Source organism: Myxine glutinosa, chromosome 4, assembly GCF_964187855.1.
Source record: "Myxine glutinosa chromosome 4, kmMyxGlut1.1, whole genome shotgun sequence".
Classification (NCBI taxonomy): domain Eukaryota; kingdom Metazoa; phylum Chordata; class Myxini; order Myxiniformes; family Myxinidae; genus Myxine; species Myxine glutinosa.
In genome coordinates this window covers 155672280-155693090 of record NC_136264.1, presented here as the reverse complement: position 1 = coordinate 155693090, position 20811 = coordinate 155672280, and the positions used below count along the sequence as shown (strand labels likewise).

General features: G+C 45.2%; 1 protein-coding gene across 4 annotated transcripts in view; it reads right to left on the bottom strand.

Annotated features, from left to right (window-relative positions):
- LOC137425440 (A disintegrin and metalloproteinase with thrombospondin motifs 3) overlaps positions 1-20811 on the bottom strand; it is a 192678-nt gene that overhangs the window by 109520 nt on the left and 62347 nt on the right. For 2 of the 4 annotated variants that reach the window (XM_068113881.2, XM_068113882.2), the window contains exon 6: positions 9667-9693. The exons of the other annotated variants lie outside the window; for them this stretch is intronic. In XM_068113881.2, the coding sequence (XP_067969982.2) occupies positions 9667-9693 (27 nt within the window). The remainder of the gene's footprint in view (positions 1-9666; positions 9694-20811) is intronic. 4 annotated transcript variants of the gene reach the window in all.

Here is a 20811-nt window from a genome sequence, read left to right as displayed (position 1 = left end):
ATTTGTGATATAACTGTATTACATAATACATGATATTGCAAGTCCTTTGAAGTTATAGGTATGGGTTTATAAAGCAAGAAAGCAGCATTGTTAGTATCAGATTGAACTATAAGTCCTATACACAGGATCTACTAGGTTTATACCGTTCAGGAATATGCTGTTCCAGATCTTCATCACTGGCCTGAGTGTCATTTTCGCAAAGGTGTCTACGCAAATGCCAACATTAATTTTTGGATTCCTCATGCTCTGAATATTCCAAAAATGTATAGTTTTGCTAATGTCCAAAAATTTTGAACGAAAAAACAAAGTGAACCTGACTATATCAGTGGGATACAATAACGTAAAATGTTAAGCCTGGCGGAGGTATGCTCTGTACCAAGTGCCATTCTAGTGTTACATTAGATATTAGATACCAGCTAACTTTTTTTAAACTGCAAAATGCCTGCATCCAATTATCAGAAGCACAATGCGGCTGGGCCTACCCTTAAAAACCCATCAAATGTCATATTTCATGCATAAACAGTTTCTTTCATATGAAAAAAGATTCCACACAGAATAAGATAGCCTTCTCCCCATGTTTGTACCTGCATATACACAGAGTGAGGCCTACTTAAAGTTGTTTGTTTTTTTACAGGATCTAAGGGTCATAGTGGCGCTGCAACACACACATATCTCACAAGCGTCGACATATAGACGAACACACGAGACACAACACAGGACTGTTGGTCGAGACAAACACAGCCACTGAACATGGGGGAAATGTCGTCACTTCACTGGGGCACTCTGGGTACCAGTGGCGTCACAACAATGTCGTTGCATTTCCTAATCAGAAACAAACAAAAAATTGCTCCTGAAGTGATTTAGGGTTAATTAAGCAAAGGGGTTGAATACTTATGCAACTGAGATTCATCTGATTTTCTCTGTTAATCTAACATATTCACATTCTATCTGTATTTTATAGCTTTTACCATTTTGGAGTGAAGACAAAAAATATTAGGTTTGATTTGAAAGCATCATGAAATAAGCTCAGGTGGTTTCAAAATGTGAAAACTTTGAAGGAGGGTGAATACTTTTGCAGGCCACTGCATTCCAGGGGCTTCTTGGACCTTTCAATCAATTCAGATATTGTGTGGCTGAATGTGTGGATTGATATGGTTGCTGCTGTTGTTGCTCCTGTTTTTGATGAACTGATCACTCGTGTCAGAATCATTTTAACGGAATATTTTTCGAAGCAACCTAAAAAATATTCCTGACGGTATTGAATGGCTTGTTGGATTTTGAAATTCATGGAAAGATGGCCGAAGTGTTACAGATGGAGCTTGGCCACATCATGAGTGAAACTGGAATGAAATTGTGACAGGCCGTGGCTTGCACGTATTCGAAACACGCAGCTCGGAATTCTGCCCACAAGAGGGGGAGAGGGTTAGATAGGAAAAGATGTGAAAAAGTATAGGAACAGAAGCCAAAAGACAATGACAGACAAAACAAAGACAAAAATACCAGAGATACAAAAAAGGGGCAGTGGGGGTGAGGGTGAAGAGCAAAAAAGAGATAATGAGAGCTGGGGCAGAACATGAGAGTTGAGAATGCAAGATGGGATGAACTAATTTTGAAATAAATAATGGGAGAGGAGGTAGGGAAGGAGGGGGGGGGGGGTGTAAAATAAACAATGTTGTGAACAAAAGCACAAAGGATATATACAAAAAGTGAAACAGAGAAAGGTCTCTTTAATCCAGAAGCACATGCCAAGAGAGAGAGAGAGAGAGAGAGAGAGAGAGAGAGAGAGAGAGAGAGAGAGAGAGAGAGAGAGAGAAAGAGAAAGAGAAAGAGAAAGAGAAAGAAAGAGAAATACAAGAGAAATACAAAAGATTTGGGGAGGGGGAGGAGGGTTATGTTATAAGATTGGCAAGAGTGGGTCATCGCAATGCACTGGAATCTACCCCACGGCCTCACTCCACTCCCTGTGCCCCCTCCCTACTTTTTGCTGTTGTCTTCATCGCCATTCTCTTTCCCTCCTTGCGCACCATTCTAGCCTGGAGAATAACAGTGCAGAGGAATGCAGCATCTGGGTGCAGTACCCCCCCACCCCCAACACCAAACCTCTTTCAACACATGATTATCTCTATTTTTAAAACTGGTGCTTAACAGTCAGTGAGAGGGAGATATTGAAAAGAGAAAAAAAGCGAAAGAAAAGGAGGAAAGAATAAACGAGGTTGAAAAAGAAGACAAAGAGTAAAACAGAGGATTGTGGGGAAAATGAAGTGATTGTTGCAAACCCTCCGCCAGATTTATCAGCTGACAACAATCTCTACTCGTGCTGTTTTTGTTTGTACATATTCATCTTGTCCAACCGTCTTTCCCACTCATCATTTGGTAACCTTTCCATCCTTTGTCACTCAAATCTTCCGTGAGGCTTGGCTTTTGTATATACAATGTGACAAATAATTACCAACTGTTGGTTCATTTGCGTCTTGGCCAGACAGGATCAGCAGTCAACGATACATTCACATAAGCCATGTACAGTATACAAGTCATAAAGTACACGAGACTCCAGTCTCAATCCATGAAGTCATATCATCTTACTACAATTCACCAAATGTCTGTCTGTCTGTTCCCAGGTACCGCAAAAACGGCTGAACCAATCGCAACGAAATTTTGGGTGGGTAATCCTGGGACCCCCCTGAAGCCTGGTGTTGGCTTAGCGGTTAGGGTGCCGGCTTGGGATCATAGGATCCTGGGTTCGAATCCCGGTCGATCACTGAGTTAACACCAGGGGGGTTGACTCAGCCTGTCATCCCTCCGAAGTCGACAAATTGAGTACCAGTTCACTGGTAATTCCTTGTGTGTCACAAGAGGCGACCAACAGGGTTGGCGGCAGGAAGGGCATCCGGCCATAAAACATTGCTTCAAAAAAAGGGGACCACAGTGCCCAAAAAAGGCCAACCCCCCAAAAACGCCAACCCCTGCTCTGCAGGGAAAAATGCCCTCAAATGGTGGTAAATGGGAGTAATCCTGGGACCCCTGGAGTAAAATAGGCAATATTGTTTTTCCATTTTTTTTTCCAATTTTCATTTTTTTTTATTTTCCAGTTTTTCCAAACACGATGGAATAATATTTACCGATACGAACAGTGATGTGGCTTTTATTGAAATTCTACAAATGCTATTTAGATTTTGATGATTTGCATGTGATATGATTTAACGGATGTTTATATAAATCGTTTAAAATAAAAAAAAGCCTTCAATTTCTGATATTTTGCCTATTCATTTGGGCCTCCCAATTGAAGCCCCACCCGTAGGGCGGGTACCGTTGCTAGTGTTAATAATAGGATAATATCACTTCCAAGGAACACAGGATGAGGCCAATTAAGACCATCAAAGCATGAGCTAGGATTACTATCCTATTTTTTTTTGCCCGTGCTCTGTCCTTCTATCTTTTTAAATGTTGAGAATCAACCAAGGAAGAAGCATGTACCATATTTAAAGTCTTCAGTATGACTCAGGCAGGGTGAGAAGCACCGACCTCCCTGACTCAGAGCAGATGCTCCAACCATTCTGCCACCGAGTCGAGTTATATTGATAAACTTGTAATTTAGCAGCTAAGTTCTCCCCAGGATATTTGAAAAATTCAGGCAGAGTCCACACAATCTCCAAAATCCACTCTCACTTGGTTTGTCTAATACTTCAAAACTGATCATGAAAGAAGCTCAATTTTGTAGTCAATATATATATACAGTCACGTAAAAAAGTAAGTACACCCCATGTAAAGTTTTGACTTTTTCAACATATTTCAACAAACAGCTATTTGATCTTCATTTCAACAATATTGATAGATAAAGGTGATATAATATAACAAATATCATGAAACATTTACATTTTGTAGTCCATTGTATAATTTAAATAAACGTAAATGCAAATTTCGCATGTGGAAAAAGTAAGTACACCCCTACATTTATCACTACTTCAAATACCTAAAATTAGAATCAGGTGCACCAGCTCAGGGGCAAATGATTAGTACATCGTCAGAGAGGATCTTGGAGGAACCTGTCTTATTTAAACCTCAGACATTTAGTTTGGTTTGCTCTTTGTTGTTGAAGTGTGCGGCGTCACCATGCCTACATCAAAAGAGCTCTCTGATGCCTTCAGAAAGAAGGTTATAGATGCCTACGAATCTGGGAAGGGATTTAAAAAGATCTCCAAACAATTTGAAATCAATCATTTGACTGTCTGGAAGATCATCCACAAGTGGAGAAGATTCCAAACAACTGCCAACTTGTTCAGGCCAGGCCGCCCCAGCAAGTTCCAAAGCAGTCCGCGAGATGCTGAAAGAAGTCTCGAAGAACCCCAGAATGTCATCACGGGACCTACAGGTAGCTCTTGCCACTGTTGATGTCAAAGTGCACGAGTCTACCGTTAGAAAGAGGCTGCACAAATTTGATCTACATGGGTGGTGTGCCAGGAGGAAACCTTTGCTGTCCAGAAAGAACATCAGGGCAAGAATAAAGTTTGCCAATGAACACCGAGGCCAAGACCAGCACTTCTGGAACAATGTGCTCTGGACAGATAAGTCAAAGGTAGAGCTATTTGGCCACAGTAACAGAAGACGTGTTTGGCGAAAACCAAAGACAGCATTTGACCACAAGAACCTGATACCAAATGTAAAGCACTGGTGGTGGAAATATTATGGTTTGGCAGCTTTGCTGCATCAGGGCCTGGGCAGCTCACCATCAGAGAATCCTCTATGAATTCTTCATTGTACCAGAGGGTGCTTGAGGATAATGTGAGGCCATCTGTCGGAAGTTGAAGCTCAACCAAAGGTGGACCTTGCAGCATGACAATGACCCTAAACATACCAGTAAATCCACCAAGGAATGGCTGAAAAGAAAGAAATGGAGGGTTGTGGAATGGCCAAGTCAAAGCCCGGATCTAAATCCCATCAAGATGTTGTGGGGGGATTTGAAACGAGCTGTGCGTGCAAGAAACCCCTCAAACATTGCACAGCTGAAATAATTCTGCATGGAGGAGTGGGCAAAAATTTCTCCCAGTCGATGTCAGAGACTGGTAGACAGTTATAAGAAACGCCGACTTGAGGTTGTTTCTGCCAAAGGGGGCAATACCACCTATTAGAGCCAAGGGTGTACTTACTTTTTCCACATGCGAAATTTGCATTTATGTTTATTTATATTATACAATGGACTACAAAATGTAAATGTTTCATGATATTTGTTATATTATATCACCTTTATCTATCAATATTGTTGAAATGAAGATCAAATAGCTGTATGTTGAAACATGTTGAAAAAGTCAAAACATTACATGGGGTGTACTTACTTTTTCTCGTGACTGTATATATATATACACACACACACACACACACACACACACACACACACACACACACACACACACACACACACACACACACACACACACACACACACACACACACACACACACACACACACACACACACACACACACACACACACACACACACACACAGAGTGTTTCACAAAGATTGATACAACTTTGACTTCCTGCCATTTCTTTGTGTTTTGACCTATACCGTTTTCCTTTTCAGGGTTTGGTGGAGTTATTGTGGTGTTTGTTCTCTGGGATTTCTCGCTCCATAGCTAAACTATGCCATTGACAGTGGAGCAGAAGAAAAAAGTGGTGGCTCTGTGGTATGAGACTAAATCATACGTAGACACTCGCCGGAGGTTCTGCTGGGAATACGACCTCAGAACACATGATTGACCCACAAATTGTGCCATTCAACGTATTGTGAAACTTTTTGAGCACAAGGGTACAGTGCACAACCAGAGCAAGGGCAACAGTAGCAGGCCAGCATCAGTAACCAAGAGCCAAGCCAACATTGATGCCATGCGGGATTCTGCAGTGGACAGTCCAAAGAAATCCCACCGCAGGCGCTCCCAGGAGCTGGGCATCAAACCAACATCAGTCTGGCGTATCCTCACTAAGGAACTGAAGCTTTTCCCAAACATAATCTCAATTAGGCATAAACTGAGTCATGATGACATGAGAAGGAGACTTGATATGTGCAATTGGCTCAGTGACAGGATGGAGCGGTACCCAAACTGGATCAACCTGATGTGGTTCAGTGATGAAGCCCATTTCCACTTGAACGGTGCCATCAACAACCACAACAACATTTTCTGGGGGGCAGAACCACCTGAGACCTACAGGAAAGTTGGACAGAACTTTGGAGTCAGGATCAATGCCTGTCTGAACCAACGGTAAACTAAACGGTTAACACAACACTCAACGCCTCAGGAAGAGAACTAGTTTGTTGTTTGTTCTCGAAACGTCAGGCTATTAATGAAGAATTTTTAATTATTTTACTGTTCAGTGTGCTATCATTTACAATATATATATATATATATGCCATTGTCTCTCTGTGGCTGTCTGTCTGCCTTTGTTCCTTCTTTGCAGGGCCACATCTTTAAAGTTACAAACCCCAATCTCAGGGTACAAATACAACTTCGTGTTGGGGGTAACATAGGCTCCTGTATGTGGCTGCTGCCAGAGGGACATAAATTATCTATGTAAATGCGTACCGTGTGGAGTCACATGCTGGTGGTGGCAGAGGGTATTGCAATTTCCTTCTTACCTGGGCAATGCTGGGTTTAAAGCACTATTTGCACAGGTAAATTTGTCCTCCTTCCCTTCCCACCCCCTCCCCCACCCCTCTCAATATGGAAGGTCCTGTCCAAGCCCCCCCCCCCTCCACCCCTGAAAAGATGTATATGCAGTATATCTCTACTCATTCCCCTCCCTTCCCCCTCCCCTCCTTTCCCTACCTCCCTTCCTCCCTCCATTCTTCCCCCTTCCCCTCCCTCACCCTTCCTTCCTCCTCTTCCTTCCATCCCCCTTCTAGCAGCAAGAGACGTAAGGACTAATTGGTCCATCAGTGATGCGGCAGGTAGGCTCTGCTATTATATAGAGAGAACAATGCTTTTGTGAATCTGTTGTGTATTTAAAATGGCCAAGAAGAATCCGCTTTGGTTCTGTCTTGAGAATGAAGCTGTCAGATTCTGTTGCAAGGAACATTAACTTTCGTGTTAAAGAAAACAAAACAAAAAAAACTCAGGAGTTTAGAGGACATTTCCCAAAGATGTTTGAAAACACATGTCAAAAGTTTGGTTATTTTTGATCAGTCAGGATATCTTTTGCATATTTTTGTATCTTAAAATACATTTAAATTACTTTCGGCCAAATGTGGGAGAAAGAATAAAGGATTGATCCTTACATAAAGAAAACAAAGAAAAGTCCCACCTTCTGCTCCCCTCCCCCCCCCCCCCCAACTATTTTCTTCTCCCTCTTGTGAATTATAACATTTCCAATATGAGACTTTCAAAATGATGTAATCTGCCCCAGAATGTTCGGCATGCATATGCATAAACCCCTCGGAATAGCGATTTTTAGGGCATATGACCTGCTATTGTGCATGCGCGACAGGGTTTGTTACCTAAAATGGCTCACAAAGCTTCTAAAAAGTGGAAAATACTTGGAAAAGTACCTGAGCGAAAGTTGGGGATTTTTCCTGCACAACAAGATAGTTTGAGGGAGACACCATATCTGGTTTGAGTGCTTCTGAATACTGATGGGAAGGTCATACTGTATCTGGTGTTTGTGACTACACAGGGAAAGTGTAAAATAAACTTTTAAAAAGGTGATATCAATCAATAATGTTGGGGTGGGGGGAAGGGAGTAGTGAAAGTTGTTATAAATATATTGTTTGTTTACTTCCGGCACCATAAGGCAAATTATATTAGATTTTTGCATCTTTTATTTTGTATACATCGTCAAGGCTCGTAGAAGAGCTAGAATGCAGAACAGATCAGGACACTACAAAACAAAAGGAACAGCAGAAGGGGAAACGCCAACAGCAGGGCGGAGGGAGAAAATAGACGGAGACGGACAAATAAGGAAACCAGGTAACGATGAGGGGCAAAGGAGAATGCAAGGAATGGACAAGATGGATACAGAAGCAAAATGTTCGGAGGGGTGGGGGATGATGGTTTAACCATTAATGGAAGTTTATCTATTGCTAAAAGGAGAAACTTCCGTGTGTGTGTGTGTGTGTGTGTGTGTGTGTGTGTGTGTGTGTGTGTGTGTGTGTGTGTGTGTGTGTGTGTGTGTGTGTGTGTGTTGTGTGTGAATTAAACTGTCGTCGCTCACTTGTATTAACAGGAAATTGTAGGAACTCACCACCTCTCATCCACATATATTTCTCGTATTTCTATATATTTCCATGAGTCTGATTTGCATTCAGGAACAGAACAATTATGGTTAACCATTTTGAAATTGTCACTTTTGTTTAAATACTGAAAATTGTGTTTAAAAGCCTATTTGACTTACAGATTTCACGCTGGCAATGGCAGGTTAAACGTACCCAGCGAGTAGAACCGAGTCTCTGAAAACGCACACAGCGCATGCACGAAAGGCCTCATTAGGATTCATTTGTCATTTTGAAAGTCCCATGTTGGTTGAACCGTAACCTCCCCCTGCTTCCATACTCCCACTGAGACTCTTTTACTCTTTCACAATAAAAGAGTAAAACTCTTTTGTTCCTACCTAGTTCCAAAAAGTTTGTTCCTACCTAGGAACAAACTATTCAATAAAAGGGCTTAGTTACAGTTATATTAATATGGATGATGGGGAAAATAGAATCACCTCGGCTGTTCCTGATTACAACAACAAAAACATAATATATGTAAGAACTTGGCAGCACTAGACATAAAGGCTTCCTCTCTATTTACAGCTACAGACTTTGAAACAGTTTGGAAATGGTAGATGTATAAAATTATATATGTAATTAATATCCAGGTTTAATGTGGAGGAAATGATTCACACTAAAAGTGCTAAATCACTCAACAACTCTATTTTACAAACATAAATGAGGAGAGACCCCATAATTGTCCAGTTTTATCTAGTATCCAAAAACAATATGGCCATCCCATGAATAACACACAAACTTTTGGGTTTGTGGCAAATAAATCCTACCACTTTGTGTGTGACTTCGTTAATGATCAGTGGAAATGCTGTGCTGGCAGGATGGTCCAGATGTACGCACACTCCCATCTAAGCTGTCTACCCTGGGTTTAAATCCCGACCCATCTATAAACTGGCATCTTGTTTTTTCACAGACAGGGTGATTCATTGATATGCGTCCCTCGTCCGTCCGATGCGTCCAATGCCGTCCCTCGGATGGATGTTAAACCGGGCATCCTGTCTACTGGCATTAGTTGATCGACCTTAAAGATCCTGTGGTGTCCTTTGGCTGGTGCCTTGAAAACAATTTGCAAATTCCTGATCTAACCTACAGGGGGCGTTACCTCAGTGGCACAGAAATGCCAATCTCAACCAATGATGCTATTCACAGCCATGTGAATGAAAAGGGAGGTGGAAATGAAAAGCAAATGAAAAGAGGAAAATCAAGAGGTGGAAATACTAAGTGTTCCGTGGAAATATTTTTTCAGCTCACTAGTTAGGCTTATCCAGCAAAGTATCCGATAAGTTTGATGAAATTCCAATTTTAGGAAGAATGAATATTTCACCCTTTAGCTTCAAATGAAATTAAAGTTTATTTAACTGTCGAGAATTGCACATATTAAGCTTGTTCTTTATTGTTGACTAGAAGTACCTGGCGTTGCGGGGTAACAATGAGTCGCTTCCTGATGGGAATATGAAGAGAGGGGGAGGAGAGGAGGGAGGGAGGAGGGGGGAAGGGAGGAGGTTGGAAGGAGAGGATGGAGGGGGAGGAGAGAGAGGGAAGGGATGGGGAGGAAGAGGAGGGTTAGTATATCACAGAAAAATGTGAGTCAATAAAAAAATGGGTACGTGAAAACAAAAAGGGAGCTCTGTCTACTGTAATGCCATGGCTTGCAAAAGCAGCCTGAATAGTGTTCACCAAGTGGTGGTTAATCATATTCAAAAAGGGTGTTATAACACACCCAAACTTCCCCGGCCTTGTGACTTATTAATTAAGAGCCCTCGCGAATCGGCTTAAGCACCCCAGCAAGCACTCCAACAAAATGGGTGATGGGAACGGCTGGCTTGGCAAGTGATAGCAAGCCGATTGCTTCTGGTTGAAATGGCCGAGGAATTTTAAAAACAGATCGCAGGTACAGTAGAGACACCCTATTCCATGGAAGTATTAATCGGTGACCTGCTATTGTGTGCACGCACAATATAATGAAGTTTAAAATTATTATTAAGTTAAATATAAAACTAACCCCAGAATGAGAATCACAGCCTCACTTAAATAAATGAATATATACACTTAGTTATAAAATCGCTAGATATGGTAAATTTTGTTAGATTTCAATCCAGATTTGGACATTTATTTAGTCTACTGCATCCAATCCTCATATCCGAATCCAGATTTTGATGCTATGCTTCAATTATGTAATGATAATCGATCATGTTTCCAAGGCAAGGCACGGCACGTTTGAGTAGGCCAAAATAAAATGGCGGCTTCAGAACCCAGCAAGTGGTAGTGGGCTGACCAAGATGGCGGGCCGCCATATTGGTAAGCCTTTTTTGGTTTTTTTTTCTTATGAGCACCTCGTTAATCATCTCCAAAAATGGTGTTATAACACACCCAAACACCCAGTTTTCATCCTTGCAATCTGATGGAGGTCCAGGTGTATGCATGCAAAGTTTGGGGCCACTAGGTTTCATGGTTTTAGAGTTATGGAGAAGACAGACAGACGGACAGATGGACACTGACTTTTATTATTATATAATGGTAGTTTTGATTGATGTCAGTTTTTGGGATAGTATGGAATGGAATTTGTCCAATAGTGAGCACGCATCATTTGTGATACCGTAAAAATTAAACAGTAATTACATTAACTTCACTTGGTGTTTTTTTTACATAGTCGTTACTTTTATTCATTCATAACAGTCTTGTGACATAACATTACATGAAAAATTGTTTCCATTTTCAAAGCTACACTAATATTTTGCCATATGAGCCAAAAATCTGTGCGACTTGTAAAAAAAAATTCTCAATTGTCATCAAGCCATGCATCTGTAAATATCATTGCCCAGCTCAACCTAATACTGTAGCTTGTAGATATCCACATTTGATGGATCAAATATCATCTACTTCCTTCCTTCCTTTGTAAGGGCCAGAAGCAAGAGTGACACAAGATTATAGGGCATTCCCCAATTTTGTGTGCATTGCATTAATAACTCATTATTTAAAGTATCAAATGTACCTGTAACCCTATATGCTGTGGAGGTTGGGATGAGTTAGGTATTATGGATAAATCCATTAATGTATACGTCATGGTGTTCATAATTTTCGTGAAATGAGGTTCATTGCAATTTTTAGTTTAAAACTTGAATTTTCTACAGCTTTGTGCCTTGTCAGAGTTGCGAGACTTTTATTCATTCGAAGTTGTTGTTTAGTATCCTTAATACTCAAAGATCCCTTGCTCTTCTCTTTGCTGTTCATCTTGTTACTCAATCTCCTTGCTCTTCCATGAGCCTTGTTCTTGTAGAGAAAACGACCATGGTCTACACAGGTGCACATTACATCCTTATTACTTTCAGTGAACTTTTTAACCATCACATCACCTCCTTCCCCCCAAAGATGCTCCCCAAACCCCAGGGGGCGGGGGGAGGGAATCACTGAGTACTGATGCCAAGTATAGTTGTGATCACCCAAAACCTCGAAGAGATGGTAATTTTAAAAAGGCTGCAGAAAAACTGAAGAAATTGTCCTCAAGATAAAATGAAGATATATTATAAAAGAGAGGATGGAGAATCTGGATTATGATTAATGAAGAGGTTGAAATGGTGGAAAAATAAGGAGAGCAAAAGGGGAGTATGGAGAAATTATGGAGAAACCATAAATTATAATATTGTTGCGGATATGGGACTTGGCCTCAATATCCGCTTGTAAATACTCCCCTATTTCCCCAATACTCCCCAACTATCCCCAATCCCCCATTCCCTAGTCCCATTGCCTGTAAATAACACTCTGTAGAACCGACCTTCCCCTTTTTCCCCCATTAAATGTCGTGCCCAGGTCCACCGCATCTCACGTAGACAACTTTCGGACATCTTGCTAGTTATTCTTAGTCTATGTCAGTTAAGGACTCGTTTCCATTAATTCTGACTCTTCGTTGCACCAGAATGTGATTATATGGCACCAGTAGTGAGTTTAGGACCTTCCCATACCTCTCCCATCTTCTTCCCCAAACAACAACAACAACAACCAACAACTACAACTACAACAACAGAGGAGAATGGGGGCGGCGCGGCGCGGGGGAGTGTGTGTCCTCACACCGGCTCGGTTAGCCGCCATTGACCATGCGCTCCGACGGGGTTACCACGAAGGGGCTCCTTGTCAGCCCCTCGTCAAGGGCGGAGCCGGTAACCCCCCCGCACGCACCCAATGAGAAGCAACGGGCCGATCCATCTGGGGCGGAGCTAACGAGCCGAGGGCGTGTCACTCCCCGCCGGATATACGCGGCGACTTACCGGACGTGACGTGAGATGCGCCCCCAGCTTGAAGAAGAGCCAGTCACCACCTCCAAGCGCTGAGCGAGCTCCACGCATCGACCCGGTATTGCAGTACCTCCGAGAACGGTGCACCCCCTCCGAGAACGGTGCACCTTGAGCCATCGACTGCCCGCTTTCCTTGCCATCAATCCCCGTGTGAGTCAGTTTTTGTCCTGTTTATCTGTCGTCTGTCGGGGCTATTATAAGAGTGTGTCTAAGTGCCTGTCTTTCTATGCTGTCCCTCTTGTAGTTGTAATCTGACCTTCCGCCCTAATATAACCTCCTCCGGAGGTCTTGAGAACTGAACCCTTGGTGTCGTGTCATTTTAACCCAGCCGTTGTGTCCTTTTCCTCAAATGATTTAGCGTAGCGCGACTCGGCAACGTTCGAGTATAATCGGGTAACTTGTGCGGACACGGCGGCCATTCCGCTCGGCCCACCCTAACATCAAAGTCGTGTCTGTAACAATTGGTGTCAGGAGTGTCGGATTCGAACCTGGGACTAAATTTATTAGGCCCAAATTTTGGAACACCAATTGTACCACTAGGGTAACAATTGGTGTTGGGGAGGTAGAATTCGATCTGGAGCGCGTTTCCCGCTCGAAATTATAACGGCGAAATTTGAATTTGTTTTACGAAAATAAAAACCCGAATTTTGAAAGTCGCGCTATGGCGGATCAAGACAGCTGGGTTCCGGTAGAGGAGAGTGAGGCAGGGTCGGTCCAGGACCAAATTGAGGGACGTGAGGAGAGCGAAGCAGCGAGGGTAGCAGACGCGCGAAATAGCGCCTCGCACATGGCCACGGCGCCCACGCCCGCGACCGTAGTAGCGCCGCTGGTAAATTTGGACCTTTTTTTCATACAAATGAAGGCCCTTATGGCCCAGAATAGCGAGCAAATGAGGGAGGAAATGAGGGCTCAGAGTGAGCGATTGGGAAACCAAATGGGGGTAATGGGGAACTGGATGGATGCTCAGGGTGAGCGATTGGAGGGCAAAATAGGGGTAATGGGAAACGAAATGGGGGTAATGAGGGACGAAGCGAGGAGTACCGGTGAGGGGTTAGACAATAATTTTAAGGGTTTAGACAAGAAATTTGGGAAGTTAGACGACAAATTTGAGGGGTTAGACAACGGGATAAAAGAGGTGAAAAATGGGTTAATGGGGGTAGAAAATAGAATGGCTGCCCAGGAGAATCAGATAGAGGGAGTGAAAAATGGGTTAGAGGGGTTAGAAAACAGGATGGAAGGCAAATTGAGGGACATGAGGGACCAAGCGGAAAGGGAAGTTAACCAAATGGGGCAGCAGATAGAGGGGGTCAGAATGGGGGTAGAAACCAAACTGGATGCTCACAGGGAGGAAATGGAGCAGATGAGGGTGGCATCTGGGCAGGAGATGCAAGTGATGGGAGAGGAGATCAGAAGAGGAGTGAGTGAGGAGGTCGGAGGAGTGCGCGAGGAGGTGAGGCACTGTAAGGAGCACATGGAGAAGGAGGTGAGAAAGGGGACTGTAAAGTTACAAGGGGGCATAGAGGAGTTGACGCTGGGAGTAGAACAACTGACAGTGGGACAAAAGGAGTTGGGGGACCAGGTAAAGAAGAACACAGCGGTAATAGAGGGTTTAAAATCGACACAGAAAGAACTAAAAGACGACTTGATAGCGACGAAGAGGCAATGTCAGATGGTACGTGAGGGACTGACAACGAGGTTGGACGAGGTGATAGAGGTAATGGAGACGAAGGACCGGCAGGTGAGGACGCACATGGAAACGGTCAAGGTAGCCTTGGAGGACGAGCTTGAGGAGACGTACCGGGGAATAAAAGAGGTGAAGCAGAAATTAGAAGAAGTGGAAGAAGGGATGAGCGAAATTAAGAAGCGACGGAGAGGGGATAAGAAAGAGATAAAAGAGGAGATAAAAGAATTGGTCCAAAGTCTGTGTCTGGATCGTGATGATGTGCTCATTAACCGGATGAGGGATTCGCAGGTGATGGAGGAGAAGCGAAGAGGAAGAGGACCCGGTGTAAGTGGTGACCAATATGGTCGTGCGTATGATGCGCCAGGGGATTTAAGAAGTTTGGGGGTCGAGATGGACCCGGGTGTTCATGAGAGGCCGTTGGTGAAGTGTGCGACAGGTCTGGTGTGCGAAAAAGGAGGTGTGCGAGAAAGTCCGACTCTGGGGTGTGTGAGGAAAAAGTGCGTGCCAAGGAGTGAGGGTGCTGGCGAGAGTGAGTCGGTCGTAGCGCGTGTGCGAGGGAGCACATGGAAGCGCGGTGTGGTAAGTGTTACAGAGGGTGTGACGGGAGAGTGTGCGCAGGAGTGTGCGCGAGAAAGGTGTGTGACGGACGGGTGCATGGGGAAAGAGTGCGCTGTCAAAGGCAAGGAAGAATGCACACCTGTGGTGAGTGTTACAGAGGGTGTAACGGGAGAGTGTGCGTGAGAAAGGTGTGTGACGGACAGGTGCATGAGGAAAGAGTGCGCTGTCAAGAGTAAGGGTGAGTGCGCTGTCAAGAATGGAGGTGAGAGTAGTGAGAGTGACAAGGAGCGTGAGTTGGTTGTGACAGGTGAGCGAGGATGGACACCTGGAATGGAAGGATGCACACCTGGAATGGTAGAGCGTGAGTGGGAATGCACGCTGGAGTTGGTGGTGAGGCACGTGGTTGGGTGTGCGAATGAGAGCACACCTGTGATTGTCACAGAGGAGGTGACAGAGGAGGGGGCGCGAAGAGGTGTGTTGGTGAGGTGTGCGACCAACGAATGTGTGCCAAAGTGTTCGGTGGTCAGGTGTGTGACCAAGGCTGTGAGTGGAATGGGTGTACCTGGGTATGTAAGGAAAGGTACGAGGAGCATGGGCACGGCTGGATGTGTGAGCAAGGAACGGGCTGCGGGGTGTAAGCATGCAGGTGAGGCATCGAAGGTAACCGGGTTAGAGGTTAGGTCGACTTTTAGCCGAATCGGGCCCTCGGTGCGTGCCGGGCCTCGCTTGGAACGGCCGCGTCCAGGCTCCACTAGGTGGAGCGGGCAGCCCGATAGAAAGGGTCGTCATGGCGACCACTTTTTGGTGAGGCATTCCGGCAGGCCGAGATCGAGCCATGGGATGGCTCCGTGCCAAGATGGTGCGTGGGATCTCGGCCCGGGTAAGCCCCCGTCCCTGCACCGAGTGCCGGACGCATCCAGCCGCTGGCACAGAACAACCCGCATTCATGGCTTGGCTTTACGAAGCCGGGCTTTGGACAGGAATTGGCGCACCGAGAGGCATTAGTGAGTAGACTGGGTGATGAGGTTAGTGTTTTGGCCCCGAAATTAGAGAAAAACAAAATTTGATGATTGGCAAAGGATTGGCAGTAGTGATTGGCAGATGATGGGTAGTGATTGGCAAATTTTTAATTTGTTGAAATTTGATGTGCAAAATTGGTAGTGAGCGATGGGCCCGGTGGGTAAGGCTGGCATCCCTGCCACCCTTCCCATGGTGGGGCAAATGCGCTATAGATTATGGGGTGTGTGGCAGTGAAAACTAGCCCGGGTGGGTTAGGTTATATTGTAGGGATCTAGAAGAGATTGACATTAGGTAACGTTAAGTTTAGTTAGTGACTGATACCTGTAGTGGGGACGCAGGTAGTTTAGTGTGGATGATAATGACGTGGGAGCGCAATAGTTTAAAGGGACGACTGGGAAGCGCAAGTTTCAGAGGGGAGTAGTTAGATGAGATGATGCTGTGTGAGAATTGAACAGGTGTGATTGCACAGGTGTGCAACTGGACAGGTGTGTGGAGCAGTGGATGAGTAGTGAGTGTGTGGATCAGCGCGAATGCGCTTGGGGAGAGAAGGGTGCAGGTGGCACCAGGTGTGAGAGCACAGGTGTGCAAGTACAGGTGTGTGGAGAGAGTTGGAGTAAGTGGTACGTAGTGGTGTGCATGGTGCGAAGGTGTGAATGGGGGAAGAGTGGACCCCCATCACGGATACCCGGGGCGGGTAGTGTAAGTGTTAGGTAGAGGGTATAGGTAAATTGTGGTTGGATATTGGCATTTGTGGTGCGGTTGCAGAATGGTATTGTGAATGGGTGCATTAGTGTCGTGGAAATGGCTGGGCGTGTAGCCTGTTAGTGTGTGTAGTTGGTTGGGCACTCCACCACTGTGAGGATGTCGGCCAGGTGAGGCCGCAGGTGGGCTCTGGGAGCCGGTAGAGTTGTGGATGGGGCCCGAGGATCCGGAGGACGGACCCGGGTAGCCCAGTGCCAGAGAGGGCACCGAGTGGGGAGAGCGCCAGAGGGCCTTCCCCAGGTAGTTAGGTTAGGGTAAGGAGCAGGTAAGCTCGGAGGCAACTGCAGTGGTGGAGGTGTGCAGGTGGGTAGACCCGCTGGGAGAGGTACACGCCACAGCCCAGAAATTGTGCGAGGGCACCGGGAGATGAATCGGGGGAGTGAGACCCCAAATTGAAAAGCACCACAGGTTGGCCAATGGGAATTGGTTTTTAGAACCCATAGTGTAAGAGGGCCAATGGTTTGGCCGGAGAAAGACCCCGGGTAATGTAAAGTTGTTAAAGTCATTTAGGAAATAGTTAGGATTGATGAACCTGTCGCACCATACGCAGCCACTTACCTGTGGTGATGATGATGACTCCACACCTGTGTTTTCTTTGTTCTGTGTTGCAGGAAGTAAGGATTGCTGTTGGATTTGTGAGACGCATCACGACGTGGATGAGACATTGGGGTGATTCCATCTCTCCCTCCCTAGGAGGGACTGATGATGAATTGGTGATAGCAAATTATGATGTTGAGTTGGAGATGGCAAATTTTGATGAGAGTTGAAAATAGCAAATTTGATTGGTTAGGAGGGAGAGAAGACGAATTTGGTTTATGGGAGGAACGGGGAAGACAGTAGGGATGTTTGTTGATTTGTAAAGTAGATGTTTATGGGTAGTGTTGTGTTTTGTGGAAACAGTAAGGGGTAAGGGAGGGGCCATGTAGGTTACCTGGTGGGGGGGGGGGGAGCGTACGGTAGGAACGTACCTGTCTCACCTGGTTCCCATGTGCCCCTAGTGTGCATTACCTTGTGTTGCGTGCACTTTTGCGCCCTTACCACCTTACTCACTTGTCTGCTTCTTTTGTCTCCCACCTCCGAGGATCTGGCTTTGGGGCAGAGAGAGAGGAGAGAGAGGTGCTGGCTCCGCAGTTGTGGGCCTGCACTTTCGCTGCTTGCTGCTTGGATCGATACACCATATGGACCGCAATGTTTGTGGCCACCCACAATGGACCGCAGTTCTTTTGCGGCCAAGCACCACCCGTGGAAGGACCTATGGGTCAACGTGGCACCTATGCCAAACAGGTGAACCACTCTTAGTTGGCCCCTGACGGCCACAATACAGAAATGGACGCGGTTGGCGCCTTTCTTGATTTTTTAAAGAAGCCAGAAGGGCAAGTGCACCACACGAAGAGCAAGAGACACCTGCAGGGTTAGGGGTTGTTGAAGTTATTTTTATTCATTGAACAATGGTGACTGCACCGGATGGTGCTGACTGTGTGATGGGGTGGTGCTTTTGGTGCTGGGAAGGGGTGCTCTGCACGTTATTAAAGGCCGTAAGGCCACAGAGCACTCGTGGGTTAGTGTATCGATGCTGGCATGCGTGCTCTCTCTATGCATAACATCTGCATGTGTTCCTCCAAAAACAGGTCCTGGATCGTAGTGTAAATATCAGCGTAGTCTTGTGTAAATAATGCTCCCTACCGGCTGTATGTTTAGTTTGCGAATTCTTTCCGGATTCGGTTATCCTGTGGGTGTGTTTCTGTGAGGAGTAGGGTGCAACGTCGCAGGGGGACATATTTACTCATTTGTGAATATCTGTAAAACTGTCGCACTCAGGGTAGAGTTAATAGTAGAGGGAACTACATCTGAGTGCCACACTAAAATAGGTAAAAATTTATCGGGTCGGGACGCCCCGAGGGTAGAGAAGGGTGCAATGTTGCGGATATGGGACTTGGCCTCAATATCCGCTTGTAAATACTCCCCTATTTCCCCAATACTCCCCAACTATCCCCAATCCCCCATTCCCTAGTCCCATTGCCTGTAAATAACACTCTGTAGAACCGACCTTCCCCTTTTTCCCCCATTAAATGTCGTGCCCAGGTCCACCGCATCTCACGTAGACAACTTTCGGACATCTTGCTAGTTATTCTTAGTCTATGTCAGTTAAGGACTCGTTTCCATTAATTCTGACTCTTCGTTGCACCAGAATGTGATTATATGGCACCAGTAGTGAGTTTAGGACCTTCCCATACCTCCTCCCATCTTCTTCCCCAAACAACAACAACAACCAACAACTACAACTACAACAACAGAGGAGAATGGGGGCGGCGCGGCGCGGGGGAGTGTGCGTCCTCACACCGGCTCGGTTAGCCGCCATTGACCATGCGCTCCGACGGGGTTACCACGAAGGGGCTCCTTGTCAGCCCCTCGTCAAGGGCGGAGCCGGTAACCCCCCCGCACGCACCCAATGAGAAGCAACGGGCCGATCCATCTGGGGCGGAGCTAACGAGCCGAGGGCGTGTCACTCCCCGCCGGATATACGCGGCGACTTACCGGACGTGACGTGAGATGCGCCCCCAGCTTGAAGAAGAGCCAGTCACCACCTCCAAGCGCTGAGCGAGCTCCACGCATCGACCCGGTATTGCAGTACCTCCGAGAACGGTGCACCCCCTCCGAGAACGGTGCACCTTGAGCCATCGACTGCCCGCTTTCCTTGCCATCAATCCCCGTGTGAGTCAGTTTTTGTCCTGTTTATCTGTCGTCTGTCGGGGCTATTATAAGAGTGTGTCTAAGTGCCTGTCTTTCTATGCTGTCCCTCTTGTAGTTGTAATCTGACCTTCCGCCCTAATATAACCTCCTCCGGAGGTCTTGAGAACTGAACCCTTGGTGTCGTGTCATTTTAACCCAGCCGTTGTGTCCTTTTCCTCAATTGATTTAGCGTAGCGCGACTCGGCAACGTTCGAGTATAATCGGGTAACTTGTGCGGACACGGCGGCCATTCCGCTCGGCCCACCCTAACATCAAAGTCGTGTCTGTAACAATATTATGCACCGGAAATCAAATTATTGTAACAAAAGTTATGGAGAAATTGCTTTTTGCTGGGTACTACTTTGTGAGCAGGTAAGGAGTCAGAAGCAATGTGCATGTCAGTTCACCAGAGATGTCAATAAGTCACTCAAGCCAAGTCTCAAGTCAAGTCTGAAGTCACCGCAGCATTACAACTCCCACATTTACTTGTAAACCACTCGGAGTACAACCTATCATGGAATTAAGACACACGCCTTCATTTATTGCAATGTAGGTCCTGACAATCTGTTTAACTAACTCAAGTTTTTATTTGTCACCTTCATATAGTGGACATTTTTTGCTTTCCCTCCAGCAAAAATAAGTTTATGTTCAATTTACTCATATCTAGTGTGCCTACTTGAACATATGTACATGAGACTAGTCAGTAACCTCAGCATGTTTAAATGGTTTACACGTAGAACCAAAACATTCAGTGTGGAATGGGTAAGGAGAAAGTTTCAGTAATCCAAGTCAAATGACACTTAAATCATCACAAAATCATTTTGTATTGGATTGGGATGTGCATGGGGTTACCAATCAGGGACCATGTTTCTCTGACTTGGCAGTCGGTACGAATGTTAATGGTTTGAATAAAGTTGTGTATCTCACATTGGTAAGACTGGTGTTTTTATCTGGAGTGCTGTCTGGAGAGTGGACACTTCCTTTAACCTTAGTGGTGAACGGTATGCGACCCGGCATCCGTGAGCACTGGAGCGCTGCATATACACACGTACAAGGTATATGTCGTCATTCACCGAACTGCGCATGCCGATGACTGAAAATAATTTATCATTTATTTTAAAACAATGTTTAGCGATGATTATTTTCAGAACATTGTCAGCAAGTCATTCTGAACTTGAGTCGCAATTAAGTCGCAAGTCCCGAGACCCCATTTCCCAGTCTCAAGTCAACATTGTCAAGTCTGAGTCAAGTCGCAAGACTTTGTGACTCGAGTGCGACTCAAGTCTGAGTCACCATCTTGTCGCCAACTCTGTAATTCACTAAATTTAAGTACCAATCAATAAGTTTTTCTTAAATCTATCCATTTTTTTTTTCTTTCAAACCAAAGTCGTTTCCACAGAAAGATTTTTCCAAATATCTCACCAATCCTAACATTTGGTGTTCTAAAATGTTTGGCGTTATATCGGTGGAGAGCACAGTTCACTCTTGAGTTATCACCTGATACACAAGGTA